This window comes from Cladophialophora carrionii, assembly GCF_000365165.1.
Source record: "Cladophialophora carrionii CBS 160.54 unplaced genomic scaffold supercont1.7, whole genome shotgun sequence".
Lineage (NCBI taxonomy): Eukaryota > Fungi > Ascomycota > Eurotiomycetes > Chaetothyriales > Herpotrichiellaceae > Cladophialophora > Cladophialophora carrionii.
The window spans coordinates 12,853-29,178 of record NW_008481832.1 but is presented as its reverse complement, the minus strand read 5'-3'; the positions used below and the strand labels follow the sequence as shown (position 1 = coordinate 29,178).

Here is a 16,326-nt window from a genome sequence, read left to right as displayed (position 1 = left end):
TTCAGGGCTGGCTTTGCCTTCGCCGACTTCGTCGCCCTGACCTCGGCGGGGGGAAAGCATGCTTAGCGAGAGCAGCACTTGTTAGGTACATTGTGCATGCTAGATAAGCGAAGCTTCAGCGGGAGAAGACGACATTCCAGGTTCTCTGGGTTCGGGGCCCCTTGTCTAGCTCTTGTCCCATTTCCCATATCTGTGGTAGTCATCATACAGGTTCTTAAAGACTGCCCTGGTGCTCGGATCCATGCCGGCGTTCATCGCCCTTAACATGTCTCTATCAATCGCATCCAAGACTCTGTACATGCCTGCCATCAATTGGTCCTTCGTCGATGGCACTATCTGGCCGTCTAGGAAGCATCTGCAATATTCTGAGACAAGATACTGCATGTGCTCGCCTGCCAACTTCCGTGCTTTCTTCACCTCATCATTGAGCTCGTTGCGCCTCTTGTTGGATGACCGTGCTGCTGATACCGTTGGATTGCATACCGACGACAACAATCTCGATATCTGATCTGCTGAGGAAAGTGACAGAGGTCCGCTAGAGTCCCGCACCCATCCCGGCAGAGTTTTGCCGAATGTGACCAGAGTCTTTACCGCCGTGCCTCGATGACTCTTAACGGATTTCTTTCCGGGCCAGAAAAGGCACCGTAAAAGAGCTTGTAATACAGGAAGCAACAAATGGTAACGGTCGGAAAGGCGGCGGCGGTGTCTTCCAAGTATAGCTCCGACCACGACACATAGCCGGTCGTATAGGTGTCCCGCAGAGGGCATGGACTCTAGCTTGGTCACATCCTTTGCATGTGCAGTTCCGGTTGTGGAAGAGGCGACGATGCGGAGAGACGACAGTAATCGGTCAAGGGTCGATTGGTTGATAACGACAGGGTGAAGCTCAAGCACTTGTTTGCAATTTTCCAAGGCAAGTGCTAGCCCTACTTCCTGTAGCTGCTCTGCATGACTGGGCAGCGATGCAACTTCTGCAAGTTCCTGGGCCAGCCATGGATATTGTGCAATGTGTTGTTGCTTGACATGTGTCAGCACTGAAGCCACTACGACAGCGCATGTGGGTTGACAGGAAGCGTCCTGGCTCTTTTGACGGAGGACTTGAAGCAGCATCGACCACTCTCCTGCTCCTCTTTGGCGAGTAAAGAGGTCGGCTCTGGCTGCAAGGGAACTGATTGTGGAATGCGTCCAGACTCCCGAGTGATCGTCGCAGGAGAGCAGCTCCTGTAGCCATTCGCTTACTTCCTCCTGGACATGCCCAGCTTCGGACTGCATTCCCAAGCTGAGACATTTGCGTCGGATCGACAGACCTACTTGACCATTGAGCTTCGCAAAAGGACACTCGGCGTGGGAATGGTCGAAGCCCCTCAGCTTGTCTATGAGGATGCCGGTCGCTTGCTGGATTGTCTCTTCCGTCTCGAAAGCGAGGCGACTAACAAAACCGTCCAGAGCGAGCTTCAGCAGGAAAATAGTATTCTGAGTCAACGGTTCCTGCGACATCAGTTCAAGATGGTGTATAGTCCTTTTGTGGTAGAATTTCTTCATCTCTTGAAGCCGTTGATCTTGGACAATAGCCTTGTCACTGACAGTGGAACGAAAAGCGCAGAGCAAGAGCATCTGAATGCAGGAGAACGGTAGAGTCTCTGGCAAGGGCGACTGCTTCTCGGATTCTTCGAATCTCTTCACCATCCAGGAAACGTGGTCGGTGGAAGATGTTGTGTTGTGTAGAGCAATGGCTCGTGTCCATATCGCCTGAAGCACTTGCTTCAGCATCTCGACCGCCAGCAGATAAGTATTCGACAGATGAGCTCTTTTTATCGCAGCAAGTGGAGAGGGGTCTGCGTGTTTGAACTCGAATTGTGTAGCTGACAAATTCCACCATTCGTCCAAGTGCTTTGTGTTGATGAAAATTCCGGGAAACAGAGTGTCCAGGTAAATCAGATAACTCATGTCTTTGGCAATCGAATCCCGCGTTGGGCTGTCAATACTCTGGAACAATCGGTCGCGCATTCCGTTGGCGAGCTTGTCCACCGAAACTCTGCCCATCGTCTCAATACCGAGACTTTCGAGAACACTTCTACATACCATCAAATCAGTTTCGCCTGACGGGAGCGCAGCAGTGATACCTTCCAAAAGGGTTTTTCGAAGGAGTGGAGCACAAACGACCGCGTCGTCTTGCAGCACGGCCATCCAGAGATCAAGCAGATTCGGTGAAGGTGTCTCAGCAAGCTTCGATGGCGGAGATTTTGTTACTTCTTCAACACAGTCGCCGATGAACTGACGGAATACATCCGGGTACATTGAGAAAACCGAACGTCTCTGCAACAGCCTGCCAATGCATGCTATCACAAGTCCCTCAACGTCGCAGCACTCCACGTCGCGTCCATTCCACAAATGCGGTCTGTTTGTCATCTGAGCGGCTTTCTCTTGCAGGTGATGCATCTCCACCTCCATCTTGGACACGAAACGTCGTGATTTGGCAGCCAGCTCAACAACAAGAGTGAAGCACTCAAGGCACTCGAGGAATTTCCCCGACTGCGTTCGAGTGTGGTCTGGATCGAAGGAGAATGCGCTGTTCAAGGAAACAAAATTGCAATTAGGTTCCAAGAGAGAATCAACCCAGGGAGGGAGCGCTTCAAAGCCCGCGGACTCGACGAGCAGTCGTATAAGCTTTCTTAACCTCCAGCGTTGACCTTGAAAGTCAGACTTCCGACGCAGAACATCCACGGCCCCGAACAAGAGAGAAGCCAGCTGATCCATAGAGAGTCCTAGCTGTTCACCGCTGGAATATGTGCTCTCCAGCAAGGCTGAGAAGGTAGCCAGTTTTGCGAACTCTTCAGTCGTAGATCCGATTTTGTCTCCTAGCCCCTTGACGGATTCGACCACGTCTTCCAGCATTCGCGAGGCCAGACCTGGTGGTGCATGAAGCACGCTGAGCGTCTTGAACTCATCGAATACATCATCATCCTCCCACACTAGCATAGCCGGGATTTCGTCTTGACTGTACTTCGACGTGTAGCGAGTCCGTATAGAATCTGCCAGGCATTGTTGCCACGCCTCGACAAATACACCATAGGCCCTCGACCGAGCACAGTCGCGCATCAAAGGTAGAATAAGCCGATCTCGCAGTAAGTCGTACTCGCTCCTGGTGACAGTGCTGGATTCAATTCTACTCACGACTTGACTGAGAAAGGTCCTCGAGGCAAGCGCAGTAGAAACCGGAACTAAAATATTCGAGTCCAGTTGGATGACTTTGACCAAAAGCGACCAAGGCGCGGATTGAGAGTCAGTATCCAGCACGGCTTGAAGGATGTAGCTGACGATGGGTATTGAGATGTGCAGCCTTCGTGAGCGAGCGACATCGAGAAGAAGCTCCAACGGAGACACCCAGGCGCTTTGGTCCTCGGCGAACTGCTGGCGAAGGATTCCTGTTGAAGTGACACGAGGGATATGTGGCCAGGTGACATGAACCAGCCATATTAACAAAGAGTCGAGATAATGTTGTTCTTGCTGACGCCTCCTAAGGTCCGTAAATGAGATCGATCGCGCAGCCACATCAAAGATAATCCACGAGGACCTCTGCACGGATGATCCAGATACCACCTGCGAGACATCAGACCCATCCTGAGAGGGTCGGGCCTGACGGTTATAAGCCCGAAGTAATGTATCCATCTGTTCATAGAGAAGAATGTCGGCCGTGGCTCTCCATTTCTTTGTGAATTGCTCGCTGAATGTTGTGCGCAGAGGGAAGACAACATTTACTGCGATCAGGCGCTCCAGTGTAGTCCTTGACGGCATCAAGGGCGTCTGGTTGAAGCGGGCATCCATTAGATGGTCAAGGAGAGATAAACAGGGTATTAGGCAATGGGAGGCGAAGGCTTGTTGCCGCTCATCGTCCTTCAAATTGCTAACCGATACATTGCTTTCCCAGAAGGAAAGCGTAGCATTAAGCATAGCCGCAACTAGAGTTTTGTCTGGGATTCTAGAGCCGTGTCGTACAATAGAAACGATCGACTCGAGCAAAACCCCAAGCAAGGTAGATTGGGTGTGCAGGCTACCGGTCCATAAAGGAGCTTGACGAGATGACGCAGCGACGTCTGAGGACGAGGAACTGAAGAGATCGACGCAACGACACGCGGCATGTGAAGCAATCCAAATGGTCCTGTCGAGCTCAACTGCGCCCTTTTGCTGATGGTCGGATGCTGGAGAGAGTCTTCTTTTCTTGGTCGGTGGACCTTCATGATCATAGTCTGTGGTAGAAGCATCAAACGTCGTCAATCCACGTCCCTGGTGGACAAGAACTTCTCGGATCATGTCGGCGAGCGCTGCGTAGAAGTGTCGCTCCGAGAGGATTTCGGAGCATACATCACTAGGAATTGAGCACGTCAGGCTGAGAAGTAATGACCAGAACTTGGCGTTGGCTGCGAAACTGGAGAAGCTGTTAGAGATCGTACAATTCAATATCGGCGTAGATATGCCACACCTTCTCTGAGCTTCTTCAGCAGCACCATTGGATTTCGAATCTGGCACACCCAACTTCAGCTTCCTCAAGAGCCAGCGCAAGACCCACTGTTCTTTGAAACCTTGTGAGCCGAACGTCGTCTTGGAGAACGGTCCAACAAAGCTACGTTGAATGGTCTGCTCCAGGTCGATTCCGAGTATCTTGGCTGCCTCGTCGAGAACAACTTCAGCTGGCCCCTGCATTCGTTCCAGGTCGGCCATACTTGCCTCGAAAGATACCCACACCATTGTGGTTGCGCTTGTCGAGAACCGTTCTCCAGACTCCACCCTCTCAAATCAAGTGAATCCGCAAGGCAAAGGCAGATTCACTGCCTTTTCAAATAAATCTCAAAATTATTTGATCCGGAAAAAATTGCCCCGATTCTCCTAGCCCTAGGGCGGGCCGTTCTAGCCATTCACGGTTAGCCGATCGCCCGTGTGCAGCAAAGCGCCTTACATAAGCATTCGTAGGTCCTTTTCCGACCTTCATCTCGTCTACACTTTAGACACTGCTCACACCTACTCCAGCTGATTCCAGCTCTTCTCTCGGGGAGCCATCGTTACGGATATTGTTGAATTCCTGCAATTGTCTCGTTCCATCCAGCAATGATCGCAACTATAGGCCAAGTCGCTTCAGTACTAGTTGAAACACCGTTGGGGGCTTTGGCCTACAGTACAGGTAACCAACAATCGATTGCGGCTGGACTAGCTACAGACTCTTCTTGAGAGCATAGTTGTGCTTTTATAGCAAGGTATCTGTTCCTACTGGCGGAAAGGGAACCAGTGGTGCGCAAGGTTCCCTCTGGCGACACTCTGGAATGGAGTGAAGCCAGGTCGACCGCGCTCCATTCCCAGCACCCGGGGACAAGACATGCTGCCATGGGTAACCCTTATAGGTAAGAGCTTACCCTCAATCCATGGCGGCTTTGGCTGTGGAGGTCAGGCGTGTTCAACCGGGGTTCGTGGCTCCAGGAGGTCAAAGGAGTGAGATATCTGTAGCCGAACACGCAGCTTCAGTCTCGCTTCTGGCTGTTCAGGTACGAGACGGTCTGGTGGTAGCCGGCACGTCGGTGTGTATCGATCGTGACACTAACACCAGTATCGTACTATATCGTGCCAGTGCTAGCCATCATTTTAGCAAGAAGATATCTGAATGGCCCTCCTCTACCGGAGGGTCCTCCCATACGATTTCGACAGAGCTTCGACAGGAATGGCTCCATGCCTACAGCACGGCTTACCGGCCATACAACTTGAGAACGATGAGGATCGACAGCATGAGCGATGAGCGAACTATTTATCAGGACATTTACATCTCCATAGACCACGTCGGCTTTCCCGCATTGTTATGCGCTTCCGTGCCAGCCGTGGAAGCCACCACCACTCCAGCCCTCTTGAGCCAAGCCTATATTGCTGCACATCTCCCGCTCTGAGGCCGACGGCTTCAAGGTCATGGGTTGTTGTGCGACGCGAAGGGGAATGTCCCAATCGCAGCTGGAAAGATTCGGACACGAGAGCCTCCGCTAGACTCCGAGTAGGATGTGCTGTGTGACCGGCCATAGCGCCTGCTCAGCCTCCTCAGGCTCATAGAACTAAATACCGGATGGAGAAAGCATAGGTCACAGAGTCGGCCAGACATTTGATCAGCATGAGACCCGCACTCAAGGCGGTGGCGGTGGCGGTGGTGGTGGCTTCCACGGCTGGCATGGGTTCGTATAGCAATGCTGGAAAGCCGACTGGTCTTCGTAGATACAGGGTATGTACCTCATGGGCAAGCACGGAGATAGTTACATACATACAGGCTCATAAGAGTAACGCGTGGCTGCAAAACGCCTGTTCCCATACACGCACGAACTGACACAATCCCTTCTCGTACATGTCCGGCACTGCGCGCGTCTACCAGGTGTGCATACATGGAGGAGCTAGACCTCACGCCATGGCACAGAAGCAGTGCCTGGGGATGGCCTACTCGCCCAGCTTCCCACCCGTGCCCTTCCTCCTCTCACTGAGCCAGCCGCCCTTGCCCTCGCCCGCCCACCTCTTCGCGCCAGTCCAGAACCTCACCAGGCCCTCGGCGCCCACCGTATCATTCTCGCGGTACAAATTCGCGACATCCACGTTCAATGGACTGTCCAACCCCGGCGAGCTCAGCAGCTGCTGGATGGCCCCCATGGTGGTCGACAGCGTGTACATCGGGGCCCAGTGCTCGCCGCTCAGCAACGTCAGACAGATCTCGCCGGTCGAGAAGTGCACGTTTGGATGACAGATCGGGGTGATGAACTGCACCTTGGGCGGCACCATTGGGTAGGTGGGCGGCACGGCGATGGAGAGCAGCCACAGGCCACCGAAGTAGGGCGAGGTCGGGTCGCGGGGGCCCTTGAGCACGGCTTCCCATTGGAAAAGGTCCTCGTCGTTGGAAGGCCCCAGGTGCAGCACGGCGTCGTTGGGGTTGGTTTGCAGGTCGGCGAGCTCCTGCGTGAGGCGTCGGAGCGCGCTTTTGGTCGACGACGACTTGCTGGAGCGCGGGGTGGATGTCATGGTTGACGCGCGGAGTGTCGGCAGGAAGTGAGGGTCGTGGACGAGACGAGAGCTGTGGAGAGATGGGGAGAGCTTTGTGAGCTACAGCGTGTACGCAATACTGCACGCACGGACACAAAGTCGTGAATAACTTGCAAAGTACAGTACGGAGTGTGGGCTTAGTGAAGCATTGGTGGTGAGGGTTGTTGGCAGGGCAGCCTCGCCAGCCTCCGGGCGTGGCCAACACATTCAATCAATCAATTAGCTGGAGACCCTGAGTCTCGAGCCACGAGCCTTGAGCTTTAGACTCCAGCCGAGGTTGTGCCTGATCTACAAGTCACGAGAGCCTCGAACGCGCTCACGCGCTTGAATCGCGGGGAGCCAAAGAGACCCGCCAAAAGTGCCTGGACAGATCCCTGCAGCAACTTTCTGTACTCCGTACTGCCGTGGCGATCATCGCCCCAGGTAAAGTACGATCTCGCTGAGCGAGCCCCTTCTGCCGGTCCTTACAAGCACGCCCCATCAGTTGAAGGGCCCTTACATCCTACGTTAGGCGCTTCCGAATTTCCATCCACTTTCCAAAATGCGCACGTCTCGCATCTCTCGGGACACGACACGGATCTTTTCTGCCCTATCGCCTAATGCGCGCACGGGGCGATCGACACGACGTTCGAAGCGGCTGGCATCCTTCGCGCTGGGGTATGATGGACGAGTTGAGGTGAAGGAGGAGGAAGAGGAAGAGGCGGAAGAAGAACGGGAAGCACAGGAAGTTGGGACACCGATTAGCGAAGAGCCTCCCAGGAGCCCCCTGATTCCAGATATCGAGGACGCAGTTCCTGCCTCGCGGCGTTCAAGCAGAAAGCGGAAATTCGGCGCCGAGACGCCCTTGAGAGATACTTTTGCAACGGAGACAGTGACGAAGCACGAGACCGCGGAGGCGTCGCCCAGCAAGACTAAGGAGGAGGACGCAGATTCAGATCGCAATGAACTTGGAGACGAAGCTGTCCCATTCATAGCGTTACCAAGTGGTCGGGGGCGAGCGAGAGCAGCGAAACCTAAGATCCCAGCACGAAGAATGACCTCTCCATCTGGCGCAGCAACAGGGAAAACACGCATCCAAGCCCCCTCCAACTGGGAGGAAATCTACAGCATCATCAAAGCCATGCGGCAGCGCAACCCCACCGCTCCGGTCGACACCATGGGATGCGAAGACCTCTACTGGCGGGGTGCACCGCCGCGGGACCAGAGATACCACACCCTCACCGCGCTGATGCTCTCCTCGCAGACAAAAGACACTGTCACCGCGGCGGCGATGCAGCGCCTCCACACCGAACTGGGGGCTCGAGACAACGATGGTGACGGCAAGCTCCAGCTCCCGCAATCCACGTTAACCATCGACAACGTCATCTCCTGCGATGCGACACACCTCGACAGCCTCATTGGCAAGGTCGGCTTCCACAACAACAAGACAAAGTACATCAAGCAGGTGGCCAGGATCTTGAAGGACGAGTACCACTCCGACATACCGGACAGCGTGGAGGGTCTAGTGCGCCTCCCTGGCGTGGGACCCAAGATGGCGTATCTGTGCATGTCGGCCGCGTGGGGGAGGGACGAAGGCATCGGCGTGGACGTCCACGTCCACCGAATCACCAATCTCTGGGGTTGGCACAAGACCAAGACGCCAGAGGAGACGAGGATGTGGCTTGAGGGGTGGTTGCCCCGGGATAAATGGCATGAGATCAACAAGATGCTGGTCGGGCTGGGACAGACGGTCTGTTTGCCGGTCGGACGGAGGTGTGGAGAGTGTGATTTGGCGGGCACGGGCTTGTGCAAGGCCGAGATACGGGGTTGGAAGGCTAGTGAGAGGAGAGTGAAGAAAGAGAAGCTCGAGATATGTGCAGATGCACCTGTTCAGGCTGTGAATCTCGAGGTCCAGGAGCGGAAGATAGTGACGGTCAAGGAGGAGCTTGTGGATCCATGAATGAGAATCCATGAGTTGCTGGTGTCCTGTCCTTCGCTGTGGAATCTGGAGTACCTGGTTCGTGCACTGTGACCAATGTGCTGTCCTTTAACCATGTCCTGTACTGTGTATCATATGCCAATGGTCAAGTCGCATACCGATACGCAGAGTAGCCCCAACCGCCGCGAGCTATCTCGCTGCCATTATCTCGGCAAAGGCCATGAAACGGATAGATTGAGGGTCTTCGAATCGAAATGGACGATGCTCAACGCTCCGCCGATCTTTGACTCTGCTGACTTGTCTCTAGCCTGTCCACAAATGGACGATATGGCGCAGCTATTGTGTGAGGCTGAGGTCGGTCTGAACTGTCGTGGTTCTTGTCGCCAGAGGCCGGATATTGCTGCTGCATCCGGTGAATGCGTTCTAGAGGCTCGCCAATAATGTGATATTTAGCCCATTCCACCGGCGGAGTACGGACGACATTCTGCACTCCTGGGAACTGACCGAACTTGGATGTATTTGCTTCTGTAGTCTCTGCGGAGTCCAGCCTATCGACGTCGATGCCAGCTTGAGGTTGACGATTTAACTTCCCTGCTTGGAGGTCCTTGACGAACTGCTGTGGGTCTTCTAGAGCAGCCTTTTTTATCTTATCCAGTTCCCTCATGTCCTGTAAAGCCTGCTGTCGCTGGATTTGTAGGATCGACAGCGTTGCTCTTAGGGCAATGGCGTCTGGGTTATCGTCCAAGCTTATAGGGAGTGGTTCAGGTGGTTCGTCCATCCATTGCGGAGGTGGTAGGTCTGCACCGTTACCATCTTGAGAAGCTAAACTGGCCTGTGAAAGCGTTGGAGTCACGGGCGAGTAGGATGGACGTTGAGGACTGCCACCAGAATCGTGTACCGTGTCAGCGTTTGGGCGAGTTGTGGTCTCAATAGGGATACCAGCCCGGGCCTCGTCAGGGATCTCCTGTCTGTCGTCGGGCATGATTAACTTGAGCCGTACAACAGTGGGCCGTGCATCCGACGGGTCGCCTGGCATGAAAAACTAAGGTTTTCGTGGGATTTCCGGTCTGATGACTTTAATGGGTTGGGGGAAATAGACAAAGGGTATCGGTTCCGAGGTTAGTCGTAAGATTGTATCTGGGGCTGGATCGTACTTGAGATCATCGAGATCAGGGATTGGCACAGGTGGAGAGGTAGATTAGATCGCCCGTTCGGTGTTTAGTAAGAGGGGAAGGTAGATGGCAAGCGGAGCTTTGAGTTTTCTCGGATGGAGGCAGTACATACACCATGCAAGCTTTACAAGAGGATGAGGTTCAAGATACTGAAAGGGAGATGGTTGTGGCAGGAAATTCACTTGCTCCTCGAACCGCGCCCTGGGTAAGAAAGGCATCGCGTGTCTGCTGTACCAAGTAACTTACGACCTGTGGCAACACACCCGGGCAGGCAGCACAGATGTCTCGAAGGGACGAGGGCTCCGAAGGCTCCGGGGGCTCCGGGGGGTCCACTGGCACGCGGATGCCCATGGTGAGCAAGAAAACAGGGGCGCCGGGAACTTTCGTCGGCGACCTTAAAAAGGTAGAACACTAGAAACACCTTCATCTGTGCCGAGCCCTTCAACTGTCAGTCCTCGCGCAGAACTCTTTTCAGAGCGACAGGGCCCCTGACTTTCTTTGGTGTTTGATCGTTCAGGGCCTATCCACTATTGTCCACTCATGGCTTTCACTCCAACCTTCTGGATAATTCCATCATTATGCTAGTGCAACTCGGACGTCTTCACCACCCTGCTCTCCACGTGTACTTTGGCACTTGTGTACGAATACCCCGGTTCCTTGACCGCAACGTGCTGCATCATGCTTAACCCTTAGCTTCCGGCTGTGTGCTCCGCGCGGTGTTTTTTCCAGATCGCTTCCAGTCGTACAAAGCTGGGCCGTTGCTCTGAGCAACTTGAAGCCCCCGACTGCGCTTCGCACGGAGCGGAGAAGACTTGGCCTAACATGGTGACTTTTGTGCCACAGGACGACGCTAGATTAGCTAGGAGTACTGGGGATAATACACCAAGGCCTGGGCTCAAGCTGCTGTCCATCCACTTCGCCACCAGCACTCGCTTGCGACGCATATCTGGACTACCGGATCAAGCACATGCACGTATCCTTGTAACCCGTACTGTGTACTTTGTGAAGGCGAAGTCGGAGCTCCACTTCGGGTGCTCATGGTAGAGAAATCTCGAGCGACGAGCATGAGGGGTTCAAAAGTTGATCGGACTTTTACGTCGTTCGTAGCCAATCAATCATCTACAGTGCATGCCAGTCAATTGACCCTGGCCTGGTATGTCACCTTTGCGGTCCTCCTCCCCAGGAGCTCTTTTCTTCGTCTGTCGCCGGCTTGCTTTCCCGCCTTATTGGCAATTGGCGCACGTCCCCGTTGCAGGTCAACGTGTAAGGCGCGCCAACCCTGCATGCTGCATTTGCTTTCGCCCTCACTCAGCCTCAAGACTGAACGGTCCCTTGTTTGTTTGGCTCATTTCAGCAGCGCCACCCCTCCGTTCCTTTGGCGGACAGTGTGACAGATTGACAGTTCGCGGATATCCATAACCCACAATTCCCCTGCTTTCAACGTGTCATCGCCGATCTAAGATGAACTTGGAAGTCAACGACGAAGTCCCATGCCTGGCACCTGCATGATCCTTCCGACTTGTATCTCGATCAATTTGTGCTGCTAGTCGTACGAGTACCTTTCTCGAATTTGTCGATCGCTGTTACATGACACTTCTTCACCAAACTGACGCTCATCCACTTGCCACTGCTGCCTCCAACTACCCGTGACGCTCACGGTTGTTCAGCAATCTTGCTATTCCTGGTTTGGTGCTCCCGCGCAGATCCTGGGCGAGGATTGTCAAGTTGCAAGGGACTGTTCGAAATACCACCCCGCTGCTCCTCGTCATCCGGGGCACAACATACAAGATTCCACTACTCCTCACGCTCTGATTGTTGGTGCGATAGTCTTTTCGATTGTCGTCCAGAGTGGCCTACTTCTCTTGTGTCAGGTTATGTCAACGAGCGAGTCTGGCGCGCGACGAGATGACGAGCAACATGTTCAATCTAATGCTTCGACACGCCGAGATCTGTCGCCTTTGCATGCGATGAAGAGTCCGAGCTCCAGGCCTCCCTCCTCGTCCGTCATGGCTGAGAGAGTAGATCTCGTACGAAATGCACACCACGGTGTAGAGCACAGCCAGGAAAGACCGCGGCTTACCATTCGACAGCTTAGGGAAGCTGCTCAGAAGGAGACTCTGGCAAAAGAGTTAGCCAAAGCGAGCCAGAAAGCACCTGGGAGCCAAACAAAAGAAGCTGCTGCTGCTGCGACGGCACCACAGAAGAAGAAGCAGTCGATCTTTGGCGGGCTCTTTCAGGTCCGGGAGCCGACGTCCGTCGCCCTGAACCAAGTCGCCGCTCAGATGATTGCCCAGCATGGGTCAACGAGTGCCACTAAAGTTCCCAATGTCAGACTGGAGAAGATGCCAGACTTTGTGCCAAAGGTCAACTCGAAGTGGGATGGCATACCGGAGAGCGTAAAGCAAAGGGAGAAGAAAGAGAAAGAGAAAGAGAAGCAGAACGCCAAGGCAGAGTCATTCTTCAGCGCAGACTCCAAGGCCGGCGACTCTTCTGAAAGACGACGTGGGAATAGTCGGAACTCCAGCTCGACTACTGGTTCCTCCTTCGGCGGTTTTGCCAACTCCAGTGGCTCGCAAAGCGGATCTTCTCGCACTCGATTCTACGCCCAATCGTTCAATTCGTCTGGCGATCTGGTATCACAACAGAGAACTGACGCCTCAGTCTTTTCCCGTTCCCCTCCATCCCAGCCAGCTGGTGATAGCATTCCTGAAGAGCCTTTCCAGCTGAGGCACCAGCAGAGCTCAGCTGGCATGGGGCACCACCCTGGCCCTCGAAACGATATCGGACTGGATACTCCGAAGCCATTCGCAACGACCCGATCGCGGACTATTCGACCTAGGTCAACGAAATCATGTGCGAGTGACACCAGCGGGCCACCGAGGCCTTCAGCTATGGATAAATCCCTCGAACATCAACGAAACCCTGCGGACGAGGCGCTCGCTTGGGAGTCAATCGACTGGGCACAAGCTGCAAGATCTTATGCTGCCCCTATTGTCCGATCCATTTCGCAGCAGGCAGCTTCGCCGGCAAGTTCTCAGGATCGTTATTTGGCCACCACTTCGCAACAACAGGCACCCGGATTGAAGCCAGGCATCAACGAGCTCAGTCTTCATGCGGTATTATCGGAGGGTCCTGACGAGGCCGGGTTGTCGGTTGTAAGGAAGAAGATTTCGCATACACGAATCACCGACTCCCATGCCTTTTTAGCCGGAGAAGCCCAAGAGCTGGTTTTGGTGGAAGAAAGAAGCGGCTATCACAAGGCTGGTTCATCCCCAGCGGATCGAGCTTCGGCCCCAGCGACGGTGGACGGTGGACGACCTCGAGTACAGCAAGATTTGGAGAAACGGCCCGACAGTTCTCGGGAACGACTCGGTCTGCGAGCAAGCATGCTTTTCGCAGACGAGATTACCCCTTGGGAGAAGGCAGAGCAGGCACAACTACCACCGCCGAGTCCGAAGCCCGAACACCAAGCACCGAACACATCGAAAAGATTTCACAAATCTTTCGGCAAGCTCGGCAAATAGTTTGAGAGCTGAGGAATGGCATCGTGTGGTCTGGGCTGGCAGATCTCATCAATGGATCTGAATAAGCAACACTCCCATGATTCTGTTCCAGTGAATGCTGCGAAGGTTGAACCCAGGGGTGCGCTTTCGGTTTTGGGATGGACATGATTGATGATGCCTTTGACGAATAATGTATGAAATACCCCTTCTAGCAGGTACAGGATATTTCAGTCATCTCGCAGATACCAGTACTATAATATCAGCCCAAAGTCGTATTGTCTTTAAGAAATCGACAGGTTCAGCACTCTTCATCCACCCGGTACTCTTCATGTAGGTAGGATTCGCCATGCGGCCCTGGAGAGCTCGAGTCTTCACTCACGTCACCGACCGCCAATGCGCTAACCATTGGAGTAAATTTCTCCGCACCAGCAGACTTCAGAAAAGTTCAATGCGAGCATGAAGGACCGGCATCCTGATCCACAGTTCTTCTTCGCAGTCATCATTTTCCGGTGAGCTGGACCTTAGCCCCGAATGATGAAGCGCAAAGCACCTCCGAGCGAGCAGCCTCCTGCGAAGAAACGAATCGTCTCCGACAGCCATGGCAACATTCAGTCAGCATTTCGGTCGGACCTTTTCGATGAAGAGACAACAGAAAGCTTCCGCAAGGGATACCAACAAGCTAAACCCTATCCCCACGCTGTGGTACGTTCTCTGATCGAGGACTCCCTTCTGCGATCGGTCCGCCAGGAGATTACCACCCACATCCACTTCACCTTGAAAGAGACCGACATCTACCGCATCCACCAATCCGGCGACCTTGCGAACCTTTCGCACCTCGATGCTGAATCCCTGAAGCACCTCCCGAGCCTAGTCCGTCTTAGAGATGCTCTCTATAGCGCCGAGTTTCGAGAATGGGTGGCGACAGTCACGGGCGCCGGCAAAGTGTCTGGAATGAAGACGGATATGGCTGTAAATGTCTACACTCCAGGCAGCTATCTGTTATGCCACGACGATGTGATTGGTAGTCGAAGAGTCAGCTACATTCTCTACTTGACAGATCCCGAGCATCCGTGGCAGCCTGAATGGGGTGGTGGCCTGCGACTCTATCCGACGGACACCAAGAAGAACAGGCAGGGCGAGGACATCCAAGTGCCACGCGCCGATCACAGTCTGAACATTCCCCCCTCGTTCGGTCAACTGAGCTTCTTTGCTGTTCGACCTGGAGAGAGCTACCATGACGTAGAAGAGGTCTACCACGGTCCAAATCTCGAAGCGGACGGAGGACGAATCCGCATGGCAATCAGTGGCTGGTTTCACATCCCGCAGGAGGGCGAGGACGGATTTGAAGAGGGTATGGAACAAACGCAGGCTCAAAAATCCAGCCTGGCGCAGCTCAAGAGTGCGTCGAGCGAGTTTGATGTACCGCAGCTTGTTTTCCGCCATTTCGACGAGCCGAGAATGGTCATGGACAGTCAGGCAGCCAGGAGAGAAATTGATCCCGGTGACGATCTTGATACGGACGACAACATCCTGACCGAGCAAGACCTGACCTTCCTGTTGCACTACATGACGCCGCATTACTTGACTCCAGACATGATCGAAGAATTCTCATCCTCATTCGCTGATATGTCTGTACTGCAACTCGACCACTTCTTCAATCCGACATTTGCTGCTAATCTCAAGGAATACATCTCCAACATTGAGAATGACGAAGATGATGTACGTGCGCCATCAGCCAGAGCCTACCACCCCTCTACCTGGAAGGTCGCCCGCCCACCTCACAAGCACCGGTATGCGTACCTCCAGACCGATGAAGCCTTGCATCGTGATAAATGTCCGATCTCTCGCATCTTGGCCGATTTGATTCACTCACATGCCTTCAAGAAATGGCTGGCGCTTGTTACGGGTCTGAAGACAAAGAGCCTTATTCGGCAAAGTGCCATAGCTCGACGATTCCGTCGAGGCAAGGACTATGCTCTGGCACATCCGTACCAAGGGGACGCACCGAAATTGGAATTCACGATCTCCCTGACGCCCACTGAAGGATGGGAACGCCAAGGCATTGCCGATGAAGAAGCAGATGCAAGCAAACAGAAGAATGAGAAGAAGGAATTGAACGGAGATTCCGATCATTCGAATGGTCATAACGACAAAACCCAGGTCAAGGCCATGGAAGTGGACAGTCTCCGAGATTCAGACCCAGCAGAAATTGAATTCGGTGGCGAAGAAATCTACATGGTTGGGGATGACGACGAAGATGAGCAGCTGGCTAGTCCCAATTCCAAAGTCTTGCCGAGCGTTGGCAAGAAGCCCTCTCACGATCCGGCCGTCTACAAAGCTGGAGATGACGAAGACGACGGCATCCTCTTTACGAACGCGGCAGGCTGGAACAGGTTTAGCATTGTGCTCAGGGACAAAGGCACGTTGAGATTTGTGAAGTATGTGAGCCAGGCTGCGAAAGGGGATCGATGGGACTTGAAAGGCGAGGTGGAAGTCGACGAAGCCGGTTGGGATGGGGCGGACGATGATGAATGTGAAGGTGAAGAAGGCGGTGAAACTGGTGAAGATGAAGCCGAAGACGAGATAGATGCAAATGATGTGGATGACGATGAAGACGAAGAAGACGAAGAAGACGACACAGCGATGTAAGGTAATGCCACTCTGGATCTAACCCATATAA

General features: G+C 53.8%; 6 protein-coding genes across 6 annotated transcripts; 3 read left to right on the top strand and 3 right to left on the bottom strand.

Annotated features, from left to right (window-relative positions):
- Positions 1-165: 165 nt before the first annotated feature.
- Positions 166-4,746, bottom strand: G647_08101 (uncharacterized protein; the record flags this gene model as incomplete). The annotated part of the gene is made up of 2 exons (XM_008732413.1): positions 166-4,426; positions 4,481-4,746. The coding sequence occupies 2 exons, from the start codon at positions 4,744-4,746 to the stop codon at positions 166-168; spliced, it is 4,527 nt and encodes a 1,508-aa protein (XP_008730635.1).
- Positions 4,747-6,459: 1,713 nt separating this feature from the next.
- On the bottom strand, positions 6,460-7,032 carry G647_08100 (uncharacterized protein; the record flags this gene model as incomplete). The annotated part of the gene is made up of 1 exon (XM_008732412.1): positions 6,460-7,032. The coding sequence occupies one exon, from the start codon at positions 7,030-7,032 to the stop codon at positions 6,460-6,462; it is 573 nt and encodes a 190-aa protein (XP_008730634.1).
- Positions 7,033-7,594: 562 nt separating this feature from the next.
- G647_08099 (uncharacterized protein) lies at positions 7,595-8,992 on the top strand (the record flags this gene model as incomplete). Its single annotated transcript, XM_008732411.1, has 1 exon — positions 7,595-8,992. One exon carries the CDS (start codon positions 7,595-7,597, stop codon positions 8,990-8,992), a length of 1,398 nt encoding a protein of 465 aa, XP_008730633.1.
- A 244-nt stretch (positions 8,993-9,236) lies between these two features.
- G647_08098 (uncharacterized protein) lies at positions 9,237-9,953 on the bottom strand (the record flags this gene model as incomplete). Its single annotated transcript, XM_008732410.1, has 1 exon — positions 9,237-9,953. One exon carries the CDS (start codon positions 9,951-9,953, stop codon positions 9,237-9,239), a length of 717 nt encoding a protein of 238 aa, XP_008730632.1.
- A 2,196-nt stretch (positions 9,954-12,149) lies between these two features.
- G647_08097 (uncharacterized protein) lies at positions 12,150-13,667 on the top strand (the record flags this gene model as incomplete). Its single annotated transcript, XM_008732409.1, has 1 exon — positions 12,150-13,667. One exon carries the CDS (start codon positions 12,150-12,152, stop codon positions 13,665-13,667), a length of 1,518 nt encoding a protein of 505 aa, XP_008730631.1.
- Positions 13,668-14,180: 513 nt separating this feature from the next.
- G647_08096 (uncharacterized protein) lies at positions 14,181-16,295 on the top strand (the record flags this gene model as incomplete). The annotated part of the gene is made up of 1 exon (XM_008732408.1): positions 14,181-16,295. One exon carries the CDS (start codon positions 14,181-14,183, stop codon positions 16,293-16,295), a length of 2,115 nt encoding a protein of 704 aa, XP_008730630.1.
- Positions 16,296-16,326: the final 31 nt, after the last annotated feature.